Raw genomic sequence first — 16,948 nt, 5'->3', positions numbered from 1 at the left:
GCTTCTATTGTTCCAATCACTGTCATAACAGCAGAGGCCAAAGAAACATCTGTGTAAGAGTTGTCATTAGTTGGAATCAGATTTACTATTCAGAAACAATTTACATTCTACACGTCTACCGGAGGAAGAAATATGCACCGGGCGGTGGTGGCCTGGTCTACAAGCGCTAGTTCCAGGAGAGGATCCAGAGCTACAGAGAAACCCTGTCTCAAAAAGAAAAACCAAGAGGGCACTTATGCACGTGCAGATCCAGAACACATCTCTATGCCAGCGATTCTCACAGAGACTGTACCATTAGGACATTCTGACAGCCTCGGCCGATATTTGAGATTCCACTTGAGACTCATTCTGAGTGTTCTGCCCTAAGAAATGGTGATTATAAGTACATCTCGAGGCCTTCACATTGATCCTTACTCAGGTTCCCCTAGTTCCTCTCCTTAGGATCCCTAATAGCAGTGATTTCATCACACCCCAGACACTTTCTCTGCCGCTGGAGCCACCGCTCTCCCAGCCGCTGATTACAGACGCGCGGCCTTCCCGTCCATTATCCCAGCAGCCGTCTAATGCATCCGAACCACAAAACAGGCCTCGGCCTCTCTCCTAGCCCAGCTCCATCTCCATAAGCTGCAACAGACAGACAGGAGTCCCCCAAGGCACAAGCTATTTCCTCTCTGGGTAATTTTAAAGGAAAAAGGAGGGGGGTATATGCGTTAATGGAGCCTCAATGGCTGAAACAATGTGTCTGCACTTCCAACCCTCATCAATCTGCCGGCCTGCCGTGATTGACACCAGGGGGGACACTCCCTGAAGCTGTGAAGGGTCCGGCTGAAGGGAACAAGGCTCTTCCCCATACTAAGGGGCACCTTATTAAGTATGCACAGACTCATGTGCTTTAGAGCTCCTTTAGATTTTGTGAAGTGCTCAACTTTTTGAAATACTTTCTGACTCTACGCTGGTCTCTTAGGGTTTGAAGGAGTTAGAAGAGAAACAGCAAAGTTAAAGCAGCAAGCTGGGCCAGAGGTACACAGCTCAGCCGGAGCGAGAGCCTGCCGTCTGGAGTGGTCTGAGCCCTTACTTCACAAACAACTGAAAGTGAACCAAGAAGGCTGACTGAGACCAGCCTGGGCTACAGGAGCTAGTTCCAGGACAGGCTCCAAAACCACAGAGAAACCCTGTCTCGAAAAACAAACAAACAAACAAACAAAACAAAACAAAACAAAACAAAAAAAAAAACAAAAAAAAGAAGGCTGACTGCTGGGAGGGAAAATGAGAGGCTTTGTGACCCTCAACCTGGAAAACAAACCAACACATGTCAAGGAGAAAATCATGAGTGGCAAAGGCAAGAAAACAAGGTGTGGGTCTCACCAGGTGGGCAGTGGCACACAATCAGGCGGAGGCCAGAGGGGGTCAAATCTTAACATTTTATTTTATCTTATTTTGTTGCCCACAGCACCTTTTAGCAATATCTGGACCTCATTAGCTAGACTTGTCAACGGGCTCAAAAAAGTTGGCTTTAAATCCAGGGAGGAAGGCCATCCTCTGAACTTCCTCCTCATCCAGGCAGTCCTGAGGGTGAAGCAGGTCTCTGACGTCCTTTGCATTGGTTTCCTGCTGCCTGGGGAATGGGTTAAAAGGCAGTGCTGAAGCAGGGCTCCCCAGGGTTCTCTTCACCTGCACACTTAAAGCAAGGAAAAGGCCTACCACTGTGCCAGAGTATCCCATGATGCACTCACTCTAGGCAGTCTGAACCCAGCTTCAGGGAAGCAAGGCCTTGGAGGAACCGTAAGATACAATCCATATGGCGAAACAGTATGGTTTTGTTCTTGGAATTCTGTCCTCCAAGTGGCACAGTCAGGAGCACGCAAGCAAGCACTTGCCCTGCTGTCCAGCAGCCCGCAGCCCAAGGGGAAGCTGGTGGAGCACACACAGCCCTCAGGCCACACTGCTGAAACAGCCGGCTGTATCTGCGTTCTGTGTGGCAAGTTCTCCAAAGGCTCCGGGTGGCAGAATGGGATCCCGATTGTGAGAAGGAGAGCCCCTAGCCAGCTCTGGCTTGGACAGGCTGCCATCTCTCACCACGACCGTCTGGGAGGCTGCAAAAGTCAATGGGATGAAACCTTGGCTGTCGGCTGAGAGGAGGATCCAGTGGGAATCTACAGAGTAAACAAATGCACTGCAGCTTAGGCGACCCCATGGTTCTAGAAGGATCAACATGTAACTGCAAACAGGTCTGGCTACTACTGTGAAGTCTGGCTCTGCAGCTGTGGCTGCTCTGACACCACGCAGCCCAAGGCTGGCCTCACACTGGCACTCGTGACTCGGCCTCAGTGCTGCGACCATAGGCACACACCACCACATCAGGGATAACTTTTCAGAAAGGAGATACAGGGGCTGATATCAAACCCTACCATAAACCCCATCATCCAACACTCAGGAAATAAGGAGATGAAAGGATGGAGCTGTGCTCAGGATCAGGTCACATAGCAGCTCAGGAAGTGGGGCACTCAAATCTAAAAACATAACAGTTTTCCTCAGGACTGACATCTATTTATTTTTTAACCATGTATTTCATGTGTGCTGGTGTTTTGCCTGCATGTATGTCTATATGAGGGTATTGAGTACCCTGGAACTGGAGTTATAGACAGATGTGAGCTGCCATGTGGGTGCTGGGAATTGAACCCGGGACCTCTGGTAGAGCAGTCAGTGCTCTTAACTACTGAGCCATCTCCCCAGCCCAGGACTGACATTTATAAATTGTTATTTTTATTTTCTGTACACATTGGTGTTTTGCCTGCATGTACATCTGTATGAGGGTGTCGGATCCTCTGGAACAGGCGGTGACAGAAGCTACATTCAGTTGAGAGTGCTGGGACTTGAACCTGGGTTCCCTGGAAGACCTGCCAGTGCTCTTACTCACCCACTGAGCCGTCTCCCCAGCCCAGCCCAGCATCATATGGTGCTAGGCATACAGGTGTGTGAGTGCACGTTTGTACATATTAGGATGCTCACTGGGTTCTCCAGAAACTTCAGGAAGAAGATCCACCCAACTTTTTTATCCTTTATATTAGTACCAACTGTAGCTATTCCAGGGGGTGAGGTGAATAGAAGAACAGTAACCTAGGAAGCCCTGGGTTTGCCCTGGGGCCACAAGGATGGCGCGTATTTGGATCTTCTCTGGTTCCCTGAAGTCTCAGAGAACATGTGATTTTACTTCTGAAAAATATACATTCCCAAAACTAACAGACAAATATGCAGGGAGCTTTTTCTTAGTGTTATTTATAATGGTGACTAAATTAAAATGACCTAAATGTGTATATAGTATTTTCCAGGTATGAGTGATTTGCCTGTATGTATGCACGTGTGTATAAGCGTGGTGAGCACTCACTGCCTGCTGAGAATGGAAGATAGGATCCAAGAACTTCTTCTTGTCTCCTAGGTCACAGTGTACTCATGGTGTATAGACATATATGTAGGCAAAATACTCGTACATGTAAAATAAAAATGGAATTGGAGAGATGGCTCTGCAGCAAAGAGCATCAGCTATTCTTCCAGAGAACCAGGGTTAAATTCCTAGCAAATTCATAAAGGCTAACTCTGTAACACCAGTCACAGGGAATTTAATGCCCTCTTCTGGCCTACATAGGTACTGCATGCATCTAGTTCACAGATAAATTTGCAGGCAAACACATAAAACAAATAATAATGATAAGAATAAAATTTAAACTAAACTAAAATCTAACAAACAAGAAAATATGAAGTAAAGCTGGTATATCTCCAAAGTAATGTTAACCTATCTGTTAAAAATGACAACTGCAAAGCCATATTATAAATGTATCTGTCAAAACAGAAAAATGTTAAAAGAAAACAAAATGTCTTATGTTCAGTGTGGTGGCTACTGTCATAAAAACGAGGCATAATAAAACAGCCATGTCTCACAAGTGATCACTAACGCATCAGGTGGGGCTCTTCTACACGGGATGTCAGCACTGCAGGGCTTCTGTAAGGCTGCTCGAGTGCAGCAGGCTGCTCCTGGGTGCAGCAGGCTGCTCCTGGGTGCAGCAGGCTGCTCCTGAGTGAAGCAGGCACACTGCTACAACTGCCTGAGCTCAGTCCGACCTTTTCTTTTAAAATCCATTTCTACTTTTAAAAAAGTGAGGATTTTCCCAGTTGGCTATAAGTTCCCTCAGGAAAGGACTCATTTTCAATGGGCTGTAGTTTCTCTAATAGGCCTGGGTATAGAGTAGGCAATTAATCATACTTATTAACTGTTAAGTGAATCACTGAAAGGTTGGACAATATCATTTCCATTCCTGAAGTCAAAATAGCCAGGAGAGGAAGAGGGTGCTCTGGTTCTAACTTACTGTGCAGCATCTCAACGAGATAGAGGCCAAACATCTGCTGGACGGTGCTGAGCCTCAGTTTGCCATCACAGAGAAGCACGGCTCTTTCTTCAGCAGGACCCACAGAAGGTTTCTTCCAGGAAAAGTAAAAATGGTTAATTGATGGTAAAAGCAATGTAATGACATTTCTTTTTTCTTTTTATCTATCCGTCTATCTATCTATCTATCTATCTATCTATCTATCTATCTATCTATCATCTTCCTTCCTTCCTTCCTTCCTTCCTTCCTTCCTTCCTTCCTTCCTTTCCATCTGTTAATTGTTTTTTTCGAGACAGGGTTTCTCTGTAGCTTTGGAGTCTGTCCTGGAACTAGCTCTTGTAGACCAGGCTGTCCTCAAGCTCACAGAGATCCACCTGCCTCTGTCTCTGCCTCCTGAGAGCTGGGATTAAAGGAATGTGCCACCACTGCTCAGCTGCAATGACATTTCTTAAGACCAACACTAAGAGAGCCGGGAGTGATGGCTCCCATGCTGGATCTAGCTCTGGGGGTTGCAGAGCAAACTTTAAGGTTACAGAGCAAGTTGAAGACAGACAGTGTTACACAGTGAGAGTCCGTCTCAAAACACAACTTTTTTTTTAAGTCATGAAAGAGTGAAGTCTTTTAAGAGATTTAAAATATACCTATTTTATCTTTAAATTGTTATAGTTCTACTTTAAGACATAAGCCTACAAGCATAATTATGAACACAGAATAAAAAATTCACTTCTAGGTCCAGTGTTCGGTTGGTTTTATGTCAACTTGGCACAAGGTATGGTCCTCAGAGAGGAGGGAACCTTAACTGAGAAAATGCCTCCATAAGGACAGGGTGTGCACAAGCCTGTAAGTCATTTTCTTAGAGATTGATGTGGGAGGGACCAGACCATTGTGGGTGGTGCCATCCCTGGGCAGCTGGTCCTGGGTTCTTTAAGAAAGTAGGTTTTGCAAGTCATGAGGAGCAAGCCAGTAAGCAGCTCCCCTCCATGGCCTCTGCATCGGGTCCTGCCTCCAGGTTCCTGCCCTGTTTAAGCTCCTGCCCTGACTGCTTCTGAGGACGAACAGTGCTGTGGAGCTGGGAGTGAAGAGACACTTTCCTCACCGGTCTGCTTTGCTCATGGTGTTCACCACAGTAAAAGTTTCATTCCTAAAAGAGCAGGCCAGTAAGATGGGTCAGTGGGAAAAAGCACTATCCATTCAGGTTATGATAACCCAAGTTCGATTCCTAGAACCAAAGGTGGAAGGAGAGAACTTACTTTTTTGTTTTAAGACAAAGTCTCACTGTATATTTCTGGCTGGCCTGAAACTCAATCTGTAGACCAGGCTGGACTTGAACTCACAGACATCAACCTGCCTCTGCCTTCTCAGTGCTAGGATCGCAGGTATGTGCCATCACGCTCTGCTTCTGCTTCTTGAAAGTTGTCCTCTGATCTCTACATGCATGCCCACCTCACACATACACATTACATACAAACACACAGTAGATAAAAGTTACCATCTATCCATGACTCCTGATTATTATTTGGAATAGTGTCTTCCTAAGTACTTGGAGAACCACGTTACAAATGACCTGGCTAGTTGGTTTGTGGAATAAGTCAGACTCTGAGAAGTACCACACTTTCTCTCATATATGGAAACTGGAGGAGGGTGACACACAAACAGAAGGGGACTATCATAAGAAGATATTGGGGATCAGGGAAGGGGAGGGAAAGGGGTGAATTCAATGTAGGCTTAAAATGAGTCATAATGAAACCCATTACTTCAACTTTTTTTTCTTGGTTTTTCGAGACAGGGTTTCTCTGTGTAACAGCCCTAGCTGTCCTGGAACTAGCTCTTGTAGACCAGGCTGGCCTCAAACTCACAGAGATCTGCCTGCCTCTGCCTCCCGAGTGCTGGGATTAAAGGCATGCGCCACCACCGCCCGGCAAAACCCATTACTTTATACAATTAATATTTGCCCAGCTAGAGAGATGGCTCAGTGGTTAAGAGCACTGGCTGCTCTTCTATAGGTCCTGAGTTCAATTCCCAGCAACAATATGGTGGCTCACAACCACATGTAATGAGATCTGGCACCCTCATTTGGTGTGAAAGTGACCACGCAGGCAAAACACTGTATATATAATAAATAAATCATTTTTAAAAAATGAATATTTGCCATGGAAAAGTGCTATAAAGCAGCCAGGTGTCTAACGTACTTTGCTTTCAACATTATCATTACTCTCTTCTGTGAGTCTCAAACTCACGCCATGCTGACCTTGACTACACAGACTTTCACTACACAGGCTGATTATCCCTTCTCTGAAATGCTCAAGAAAATAAGTACTGGGCTGGAGAGATGGCTCAGAGGTTAAGAGCACTGGCGTTCTTCCAGAGGTTCTGAGTCCAATTCCCAGCAACCACATGATAGCTCACAACTATCTGTAATGAGATCTGGTGCCCTCTTCTGGCGGGCAGGGATACATACAGACAGAACACTATATACATCATTAATAAAAAAATCTTTTTAAAAAAAAAAACAGAAGTACTTTCAATCTGGGAACATTCACGTCTAAAGAGATATCTAAACATGTCATTTATGTTTTATATTCACCTTTATAAAAAGTAGGACTTTTGTTTGTTTTGAGATAGGGTCTAATTCTGCTCATACTCCTGGCCCCAAACTTCTGGGCTCAAATGATCCCTGTAACCACAGCGTCCTCAGTGGATAAAACCACATGCAGGAGGGGGAAAGGTACCCAGCTTCCTCAAGATAGTAACTATTCCAACAAAAATAAAGGTACTAATCTGATGAATAAACAAACTATTTTAGCATTATTTGGGGTGCCCAACTGAAAATGAAGCTGAGTAAACACGCAGACTCAGCGTGAGGCACAGTGTACCCCATGACCCCACTGCTGTGGAACAGTGACAAAGTACTCTACAATCCTGTATGTATCTGTGTACACAGCGATCTGGGCTCGACTTCATGTGTACAGAGGCAAATGTGGGAGGCAGTAGTGGCGCACACCTTTAATCTCAGCACTTCAAAGGCAGAGGCAGGTGGATCTCTGAGTTTGAGGCCAGCCTGGTCTCCAGAGTGAGTTCCAAGATATCCAGGGATACAGAAATAAAACCCTGTCTCAAAAATACAAACAAGCCACAACACTCCATGGAGATGTATGTGCATGTGTATGTGTAGGGATGAAAACGTTTTAAATGATCTCACACACATGGAAAGGTTTTCATGATGAAATGACACAATTAAGCCTATTTTTCCCTAAACATAAGTCACCAGAGTGCAGTCGATGATTCCACACCAAGGATATGAAAAAATCACACTAAACCTTGGTGTGTGCACTTTTGATAGTTCACATCCAACCAACTGTACAAAGCTATGTGAGCTTGCCTGTAACACAGTACCGCAGGTCACTGGGCTTTGCTCAGAGCTCCCCTCCTTATAATGTTTGTGGCAGGACCCCCTTGGAGTCAAGAGCGTCCTGCATAGTGGAAGTTCCTCAAAGGAGCCATTACCTGGTAGATGAGGTGAACACAGGGAGGGTCCTGAGAGAGTGGGTACACTGGAGAGAGCCGCTTTTCCTGGTGTAGAAAGTCCAGGAGTTCAAACAGGCACTGCTGCATTCCAGCTAGGCGCCTAGATATAACTTCCAGCTCCCTGGAGAGTGGGCAAGTTTCCTTTTCTTTTTCTAAGTTCTCTGTTTGAGGTAAATTTGGCTCTTGGGTGCTGGTGTGGTCTGGTGTCCTGCTGGGTCTAGGCAATCCGGGCCAAAGCCAGGAGGATGTGTGAGGGGTTTCTCGTACAATGGGATCGCTGGACAGAGGGGACAAAGGACTTTTAATCTCCTGAATAAGGGCTCTTCCAGACCTCCCACCCTGAGTACTGCCATTAGCTGTCAGCAAGAGTCCTGAGCTCAGGGGATTCAAGCCCGGAGAAAGGCTCTCAAGAAACTTTTCTCTGTCTACTTTATTCAACAGAGTGTTGAAGGCAGAATAAGTGTCCTGACTTTCAGCAGGCGTCCCAGAAGATTCTCTTCCCAATGTTACCTCTCTAACTACCAGGCGAACAGCATACTGATCAGATTCTGAGGAAGGAAGAAATGCAGTCTCAGTGGGCTTTTGCTTTCCTACAGAAATTAATAAAAATCTGTCTGTTAAGAAGCATATGCCTTTTGGTCTTTCGTTACTCTCTAACTGAATCTGCTGGATGTTTGGCATAGAAGATGGAATGGTGGAATAGATCAAAATGATGTTACAGGTATTGGAAGCCACAGCCACTAGCTGTGCTTGCAGGTTAAATGCTATTAAATCAGGAGCCAGAATGCCTGGAATGGCAACCTTTTTTGTCATGGTAATTGCTTTCTTAAAGGTTACCAAGATCAGATGTGAAGAATCCTGGCCTGTACCTGTCAAGTAGTCCGTTTTTCTGACACAAACAAGAGAACTCTCCTCCACTGGAGATGGGTTGAAGTGTATGTGAGTCAGATCCAGAGGATCTGAAAAGGGAGAGACCGTCACTCCAGGATTCATTTCCCCAGGGGGCATTTCCCCCGCGGGAAGAGAGAGCACACCAGCATCTTCACCGTTGGGTGGAACAGCAAAGGCTTCAGCCGCATTTAAGCTACAAAGCTTATGGAGTGGAAGCTCAGTGGCTATAGCAACCTGTGCGTCCTCCGTGGCTGCGATGGAGCGGATGGAGCGGCCCACTTGGAACACTGGGCAGAAGGAACAGCTCTGGAGAGACCTATGAGAGCTGTCCCACATATAAGAATGAAGGCTGCTGTCTACTGCCACCACCAGCCGCTGGCCATCCAGGGTCCAACAGGCACAGTAAATTCGGCCCTTGGTGTTGATGTCCACTTTCACTCTGAAACCGTCGCGGTGAAGGTGAGGGAAAACGGAAACATCCTGTGCCGTCAGCACCGTCAGGACAGCATCTTTCGGGTGCCACAGGCAGCCCTGAGGAAGGACTGGGAGGGACTCTCGGATTTCAGAGGTCTGAGACATCTGCCATTTGCTGGCACCCGAAGTACCAGGACACAGCTGCCACACAGCGACGTGCTTCTTGTGCTGGATGGCAAGCAGAGTGGGTACGTGAGCAACGCTGAGGGGGGCCCAGGAAACCCCACATACATATTCAAATTTTCCAATGACCTGGGAGTCCCCAAACTTGGCCTCTCCCCTATGAAGCCACAAATCAGTCAGGATTACTCGATTCCCATCAGTCCACGCAAGACCGTGAGTTGGATGCACCGCCTGATTCAGTGAGTTCAGTCCGGTCCTAAGCAGTTTTCCATTCCCCAACTCCATCCTTCTGGATAAAGGCTCTCTGAAAGCATTAAGAAGGAGAGTTACAGAAGGACAGGGTGTCACAGACCTTTGATGCTAGCACTCAGGAGGCTGAAGCAGGAGGAGCTGGGTGAGTTTGAGACCAACATGGTCCACAGAGTGAGTTCCAGGCCAGCTAGTTCTGTAGAGTGGGGCCATGTCTCAAAAGAGAGGGGAGAGGGGAAGGAAAGTTACACCCAGAAAGAACAGTCAAGCAAATGCAGAAGTTAGATTCCACAGTAGGCGGGAGACTGCACAGGCTAAAGTTACTGGGATCCAGAAGAGCAACTTGCAAACGAAGAGCCCATCATGCCTAAGTGAGCATTATGAGCAACGCCAGGAAAGAAAACTATCGAGAAAGGTGTGTATGGGGGAGGGGGAAAAGGAGTATTTTTAGAACTGGAGAAATTTGAATATGGAATGGATATTAGAAGATACTGAGCTGGAGACGACGCTCAATGACAGAGCATGTACTCAGCAGGTGTGAGGCCATATCTTAAAACCCTGGCATGGCACAAAAAATAATTAATATGTAGAAATGTTAGAAATACAGCAAAATTGCCCACTATGGTGGTGCACACTTCTAACCCCAGGTCTATATCGTGAGTTCCAGGCCAGCCTGTAACATAGTGAGACCCTGGTTCAAACTACACACACACACACACACACACACACACACACACACACACAGAGAGAGAGAGAGAGACAGAGACAGAGACAGAGAGAGAGAGAGAGAGAGAGAGAGAGAGAGAGAGAGAGAGAGAGAGAGAGAGAGAGAGAATTTAGAGTTTATCCTGGTATTTATAGTTCTTTTTTTTTTGCTTGCTCTCCATTTCTCTATTTTTTAAGATATATTCATCTTATGTGTGTGAGAATTTGCTTGGATGCATGTAGATGTGCCTAATGCCTGAGGAGGCCACATGGTATCAGATCCCTTTGAACTGGCACTACCATCACGTGGATGCTGGAAACAAAGCCAGGTCCTCTGTAAGCAGCAAGTACTGTAAACCACACATTCTCTTCAGAACACTTTTAAACTCTGGTGGTTGGGGGTTGAGACAGCGTCTCTCTATGTAGCCTTTGTTGTCCTGGAACTTGCTCTGTAGATCAGGCTGGCCTCAAACTAACAGAGTTGTCTGCCTCTGCGTCCCCAGTGCTGGGATTAAAGGTGTATGCCACCACCACCCATCTCCTTTAATTTAAAAAAAAAGCACTATTTATTGATCTCAGTTTATGTATCCTAGTCTGAAGGACTGCTCCACATCGGGCTTGTAACTTACAGATATGTAAGATGATAATATTGTGTGGCTTTAAATCACCAGGGATATGGTCCTAGCAGCGACAGGAAACAAATGTAGGTCTCAGTTTATGTATGTGTGCATGCGCTCAAGTGCACAGAGGTCATAGCACAACTTGGTGAGTCCATTCCTCCTTGTACTGTGTGGGCTCTGGGGACCAAACTCAGAACTTCAGGCTTGGTAGCAAGCACCCTTACCCTCTGAGCCATCTTGCCCATCCCTATCTTTTACTGAGTCTCATCTAGCCCATGCTGACCTGGAGCTCACTATGTAACCCAGGTTGGCCTCAAACTCTTAGTGATCCTCCTACCTCAACCTTCCAAGTGCTGGGGTTAAAGGTGTGAGGACCGTATCTAGTTATTTCTGGCACTTTCAAGTTAGGAGATGTTTAATTAAAAGTTACAAGTTAGGGAAAGCCTATTATCAATGATATCCACACTCCTGGCTTTATTAGCACTTCCTTCCTCAGTGTTTTTTTTTGTTTTGTTTTGTTTGTTTTTTTTTTTGTTTTTCGAGACAGGGTTTCTCTGCAGCTTTTTTAGAGCCTGTCCTGGAGCTAGCTCTTGTAGACCAGGCTGGCCTCGAACTCACAGAGATCCGCCTGCCTCTGCCTCCCGAGTGCTGGGATTAAAGGCGTGCGCCACCACCGCCCGGCTTCCTTCCTCAGTTCTTTAACAGTGGCTTTTACCTCTTTACTGAATGGTACTCAGGAATCACTGTGTGATTTCCCCTTCATCACACCCACACAGCTCTCTATAATTTCCAGGGAATGTCTACATCCTCGGTTGGCTCTGCTCTTTGCAGCAATTCTTTTTCTTTTCAGCAATTCTTTTTTTTTTTTTTTTTTTTTTTTGGTTTTTCGAGACAGGGTTTCTCTGTAGCTTTGGAGCCTATCCTGGAACTAGCTCTTGTAGACCAGGCTGGTCTCGAACTCACAGAGATCCGCCTGCCTCTGCCTCCCAAGTGCTGGGATTAAAGGCGTGCGCCACCACCGCCCGGCAGCAATTCTTTACAATAATGTAAAGCATCAACTTTTACACTGAGTCCCATCTCCTCACATCTAGGTATTTACTAAAGAAGCACACTAGATAAAGGTTTTTTACTAACCTTAGGTCAGTGACTCCCAATCTTTCCCCAGGTCAGGGTAAACCAGTCTGGGCTACGTGAGACTGTGTCAAAAATAAGTACATTACATACTACACACCTTCCTCATCTTTGAAGCATAAGGGCCTTCTGCATCTCTGATTAATGGTTCAGCTGTTTCCCCAGCTAAGAACTTATTCTGTCCCTCAAGTGTTCTTCAGTGCTCAACTTGCTTCTGATGTTAGTTTTAAGGTTAGTTTTAGTTGTTGCCAGGCAATGGTGGCGCATACTTTTAATCTCAGCACTTGGGATGTAGAGGCAGGAGGATATCTGTGAGTTCAAGGCCAGCCTGGTCTACACAGCGAGTTCCAGGACCACCAAGGCTACACAAAGAAACCCTGTCTCAAACCCCACCCCCCAAGTAAAGTTTCAGCTCTGCCAGGTGTGGTGGTACATCCTTTAATTCCAACACCAGGAGGCTGGGGTTCAAGGCCAGCCTGATCTATAGCTACAGCCCAAGTTCCAGGAGAGCCAGGGAAACAGAGAGAAACTGTTGGGGAATATTATTTTCAGGTGTGTGACTTTTGTTTACGCTGCATTTGTTTAACTCTGTGAAGCTGTGTTACTGTGCCTGTCTAAAACATCTGATGGTCCTAATTAAGAGATGACTGGCCAATAGCGAGGCAGGAGCAAGGATGGGCGGGGCTGGCAGGCAGAGAGTATACATAGAAGGAGAACTCTGAGAGGAGGAGGACATCAGGGCCCAGCTACACAGCAAGCCATGGAGAAAGAGGTAAGGTAGGTATACACACAGAGAGAAAGATAAAAGCCCAGAGGCAAAAGGTGAGAAGCTGGCAAGAAACAAGCTAATGCATTTATAATAAGATAAGTCTCCATGTGATTTATTAGGGAGCTGGGTGATGGACCCCTCAAAAAGCAAAAAGAAAAATATAACACAATAAGAAACCCTATCTCGAGAGGAAATTTTTTTCTAAAAGATGAAAGGAATTAACAGAGATGGATGGCTGTGGTGGTTGTACAATACTGTGGGTGTGTTTAATACCAATGCATACTTCAAATGGTTAGGATAATAGATCTGTGTTTTTACACATGCACAAACTGGATTCAAAGCAGGCATCAAATATGTAAAAACCGATCAAGTCCTATAAACTCAACCCAGAGATGACTTAGATGGACTGCTGGCTAAATTGGGGAAAAGAAAAGGATCAAGGCGACTTACATGTGCCATTATATGATGCTGACTAGACATGATTCAGTACAACTCCTGTAATACCTTGTGAAAGAGAGAGGTTTTTGTTGTTGTTCTTTTTTTTCTTTTTCTTTTCTTTCTTTCTTAAGGCCTTTCTATTATGTAGCTCTGGATGTCCTGGAACTTGCTTTGTAGACTAGGCTGGTCTTGAACTCATGGAGATCGGCCTGCCTCTGCATCATGTGCCATGCACACAAACAGAGGACAGGGAACAACTTTTAAAAGTTGGTTCTCTCCTTCTACCATGTAGGTCCTGGATACAAACTCAGGTTGTCAGGCTTGGCAACAGTCACCCTTACCTGCTAAGCCATCTTGCTGACCCTCATTTTGTTTTGTTGATTTTTTTCAAGACAGAGTCTCTCTGTATCCCTGGCTGTTCTGGAACTCACTCTGTAGTCCAGGATGGCCTTGAACTCAGAGATCTGTGTGTCTCTGCCTCCCGAGTCCTGGGATTAACGAACGATGTGTGCCACCAATGCCCAGCTGACTTTGTGTAGAGTTTTAAGTCACTTTTCCCTTCTATTTACAAACTTCATGAGTAGACACACATCTCCAGCATACAAAAACGTTCTTCTGGACCTGAGGATATGATAGCGGTTCAGCCTCAAACGCTTAAAACTCTGGGTTCAATCCCTAGCACCCTCCCCCAAAATTAAGAATAATAAAGTTCTTTCAAAAGGAATTAAGAAGACATTAAAGGCTCATATTATTTGCTACAATTATATCTTTGTAACTTGGTCTTTGTCCTAAAGGAGGCAGAAGCAGTCAAATCTCTGGGAGTTTGAGGCTAGTCTGGTTTATAGTGTGATTTCTAGGCCAGCTAGAGTTACATAGTGAGACCTTGTCTCCCCCAAAGAGGGAGGGGGATAAAGGAGTCTGAATGCCACAGTAATAAAGTGAACAAAGAGTCAGCAAGATGGCTCAGCAGAGAGGGCTGGAGAGATGGCTCGGTGCTTAAGAGCAAAGGTCAGGACCAAAGGTCCTGAGTTCAATTCCCGGCAACCACGTAGTGGCTCACAACCATCTGTAGTGAGATCTGGTGTCCTCTGGCCTCCAGGCATACATGCAGACAGAATGCTGAGAATACTGTATACATAATAAATAAATCTTTAAAAAAAACAAAAAAGATGGCTCAGCAGATAAAGGTGTTTGACTCAAAAGCATGCTGACCTGAGTTCAATCCCTGCCTTCCAAGAAGTACAGGAAAATTCCAACACATGAAAGGTGTTCTATCTTCTCCGACACATCTGCCATGCATGCGTGTCCTCCAGTCCCGTGCATTCCATTAATAATAAATAATAAAATAGAGAGGAAACAAAGTTTGCAGCTGTTTCCACAGAGAACAAAGGCGGGGGCTGCTTTTCTAGTCGATGCAAAGGCAATGACGTCAGAAGCAAGTTGAGCACTAAAGAACACTTGAGGGACAGAATAAGTTCTTAGCTGGGAAAACAGCTGAACCATTAATCAGAGATGCAGAAGGCCCTTATGCTTCAAAGATGAGGAAGGTGTGTAGTATGTAATGTACTTATTTTTGACACAGTCTCACGTAGCCCAGACTGGTTTACCCTGACCTGGGGAAAGATTGGGAGTCACTGACCTAAGGTTAGTAAAGCCAAATTAAAAAAATCTTGTCATAAAAAAAAGTCATTAAGAAAACAAAACAAGGGGCTGGAGAGATGGCTCAGCGGTTAAGAGCATTGCCTGCTCTTCCAAAGGTCCTGAGTTCAATTCCCAGCAACCACATGGTGGCTCACAACCATCTGTAATGGGGTCTGGTGCCCTCTTCTGGCCTGCAGGTGTACACACAGACAGAATATTGTATACATAATAAATAAATATTTAAAAAAAAAAAGAAAAAGAAAACAAAACAAAAAACCAGAAAGCCAGCAAGATGGTCCAGCAGTTAATAGAGGTTTGTGTACAAGTCTGATGCCCTGGCTCCCACAGAGTGGCAGGAGAGAACCAATTCACAAAACTTGTTACGACTTCCAACTATGTCCAAAGCAAGTGCACAGCGTGCACAAACGCTGGAGCACACACCCTGCCTCGAGGCCGAGATCAGTCTGGGCTACATACAGTGAGTTCCAGGCTGCAAACGGTACCCAGTCTCAAAAAGACCAAACCAGACCAAAACAACACAATAACAACAAGAAACCTTCTGCCTCCCCCAAAGGACGAGAGAAGCGAGACACAGACAACGTTTTGGCTACAGTTTAACAGATTAACCGGTTACAGAGCCTCCTGCAATTAATACAAAGCTCAGTTACCGTGATTTGTGATAGAACTTAATTTCGTTAGCTGAGACGCCTCAAAGCTCGTAGGCGACTTTACCCTATTATAAATAAGGTTATATTCTTTAGGCCATATTACCAGAAGCATCATCACATTCGTTCACATGTTAAAACCCACATGAGCCTGGTCCTCAAACTACTGTCCCGCACACCACACACTATCCGCCTCGTACTCCTCAACTTCTGCCCACGCCTGCATCCCTGGCCTCCCCGCCCAACCCCAGCCTCCATACGCCCACCAGGCCTGGCCGCAAAAGACAAGAAATACCTTGGGCTCTCTGCCTCCCCGCCCAACACATAAAAATCCCGGGGGCCGCTCACGTCACAAGACGGGGGAATCAGAACTCCCGGGCAACTAACGGAAGCCTCGGTCCTCGGCCCTCGGCAATGCCTCTAGACTATTGGCTATCGAGTTCATCGCGTCAGCGGCGGGTCCTTCCGCTAGCCAGTAAGAGCGAGCTTTTGCTGTAAGGGTTTGTGGGAGTTGTAGTTCCTGTGTAACCACCGCCGGTGAATCTTCACACTCAGTCTCCATCGCTTCAACCTGTTCTCCCACACTCGTCTCATCCATTCTCTTAGAAGAGGTTGGCAAGACGGAATCAACATTGTTAGTCGGTTTTAGTTTGGAGAGGGGAGCCAGGGACTTCCCATTTAAAATCCCACAAAATATCGCTCCCAAAATGTGAAGCCGCTTCCTAGGCCTTTCCAAGTAGCAGATCTGTTCTACCCCTAATCTAAAAGTACCTGCCCAAGGCCATAGCCAATAGGTTTGGAGGTCTCAAGCTTCTGTAGCCGTGCAGACTTTAGGCCTTGCCCGCCGGGTGTTCAGATCCTGACCCGGACAGTACTGTAGACTGCCTTTTCTGAGCGCCAACCTCAGGCCTCTTTCGTGGATGCTGTCTGTGACCTCGCCACCTGGAAGAGTGGCGTGCAGAAGGAAAAGGCCTTCTGTTCCAATTCTAGGTCTTTCTCCCATACCGTCTCTTGTTAGAATCAACATGTTGATTTTTGCAACGATGTAGAAACGGTGAGGGACATTCTTTAAAAAAAGAACTCTTTAAATTATTCATTTATTTTATTTCATGTGTATTGGAGTTTTGCCTATATGAGAGTATCAGATTGATCCCCCGGAACTGGAGTTCGCTGGGAATTGAATCCGGGTCCTCTGGATGAGCTGCCTGTACTCTTAACCACTGAACCATCTCTCCAGCCCTATGGGGACATTCTTAAAGTGTCCTTCAGTCTTCAAACAAATGCTACCTCCTCCCAATGTATCTTCCTATGGCCTGTGGACGTAGCCTCTATTAGCTT

General features: G+C 45.9%; 1 protein-coding gene across 2 annotated transcripts; it reads right to left on the bottom strand.

Annotated features, from left to right (window-relative positions):
• Nucleotides 1-1,407: 1,407 nt before the first annotated feature.
• Nucleotides 1,408-16,016, bottom strand: LOC119806880 (WD repeat and coiled coil containing). 2 transcript variants are annotated; one of them, XM_038318945.1, is made up of 4 exons: nt 15,906-16,016; nt 7,884-9,696; nt 4,362-4,473; nt 1,408-2,153 (listed from the first exon to the last, which is right to left on the bottom strand). In XM_038318945.1, exons 2-4 carry the CDS (start codon nt 9,675-9,677, stop codon nt 1,933-1,935), a joined length of 2,127 nt encoding a protein of 708 aa, XP_038174873.1. In that variant the 5' UTR covers nt 9,678-9,696; nt 15,906-16,016; the 3' UTR covers nt 1,408-1,932. The 2 variants fall into 2 exon arrangements, with proteins under 2 accessions (XP_038174873.1, XP_038174874.1); XM_038318946.1 differs by having other exon boundaries at nt 1,408-2,093.
• Between the last annotated feature and the right edge of the window lie 932 nt (nt 16,017-16,948).

Source organism: Arvicola amphibius, chromosome 2, assembly GCF_903992535.2.
Source record: "Arvicola amphibius chromosome 2, mArvAmp1.2, whole genome shotgun sequence".
NCBI classification, from domain to species: Eukaryota; Metazoa; Chordata; class Mammalia; order Rodentia; family Cricetidae; genus Arvicola; species Arvicola amphibius.
Note: the sequence above shows the minus strand (reverse complement) of the source record. Positions and strands in the feature narration are given on the sequence as shown.

What these genes read in the sequence shown, in the direction of transcription:
- LOC119806880 (XM_038318945.1), bottom strand. Translation starts at nt 9,677, where the DNA reads ATGGAGTTGGGGAATGGAAAACTGCTTAGGACCGGACTGAACTCACTG. An exon ending in GTGTTCACCTCATCTACCAG is followed by an intron (nt 4,474 to 7,883) that starts GTAATGGCTCCT and finishes TTTTCCTGGAAG; the next exon opens with AAACCTTCTGTGGGTCCTGC. An exon ending in TCTCGTTGAGATGCTGCACA is followed by an intron (nt 2,154 to 4,361) that starts GTAAGTTAGAAC and finishes TTTACTCTGTAG; the next exon opens with ATTCCCACTGGATCCTCCTC.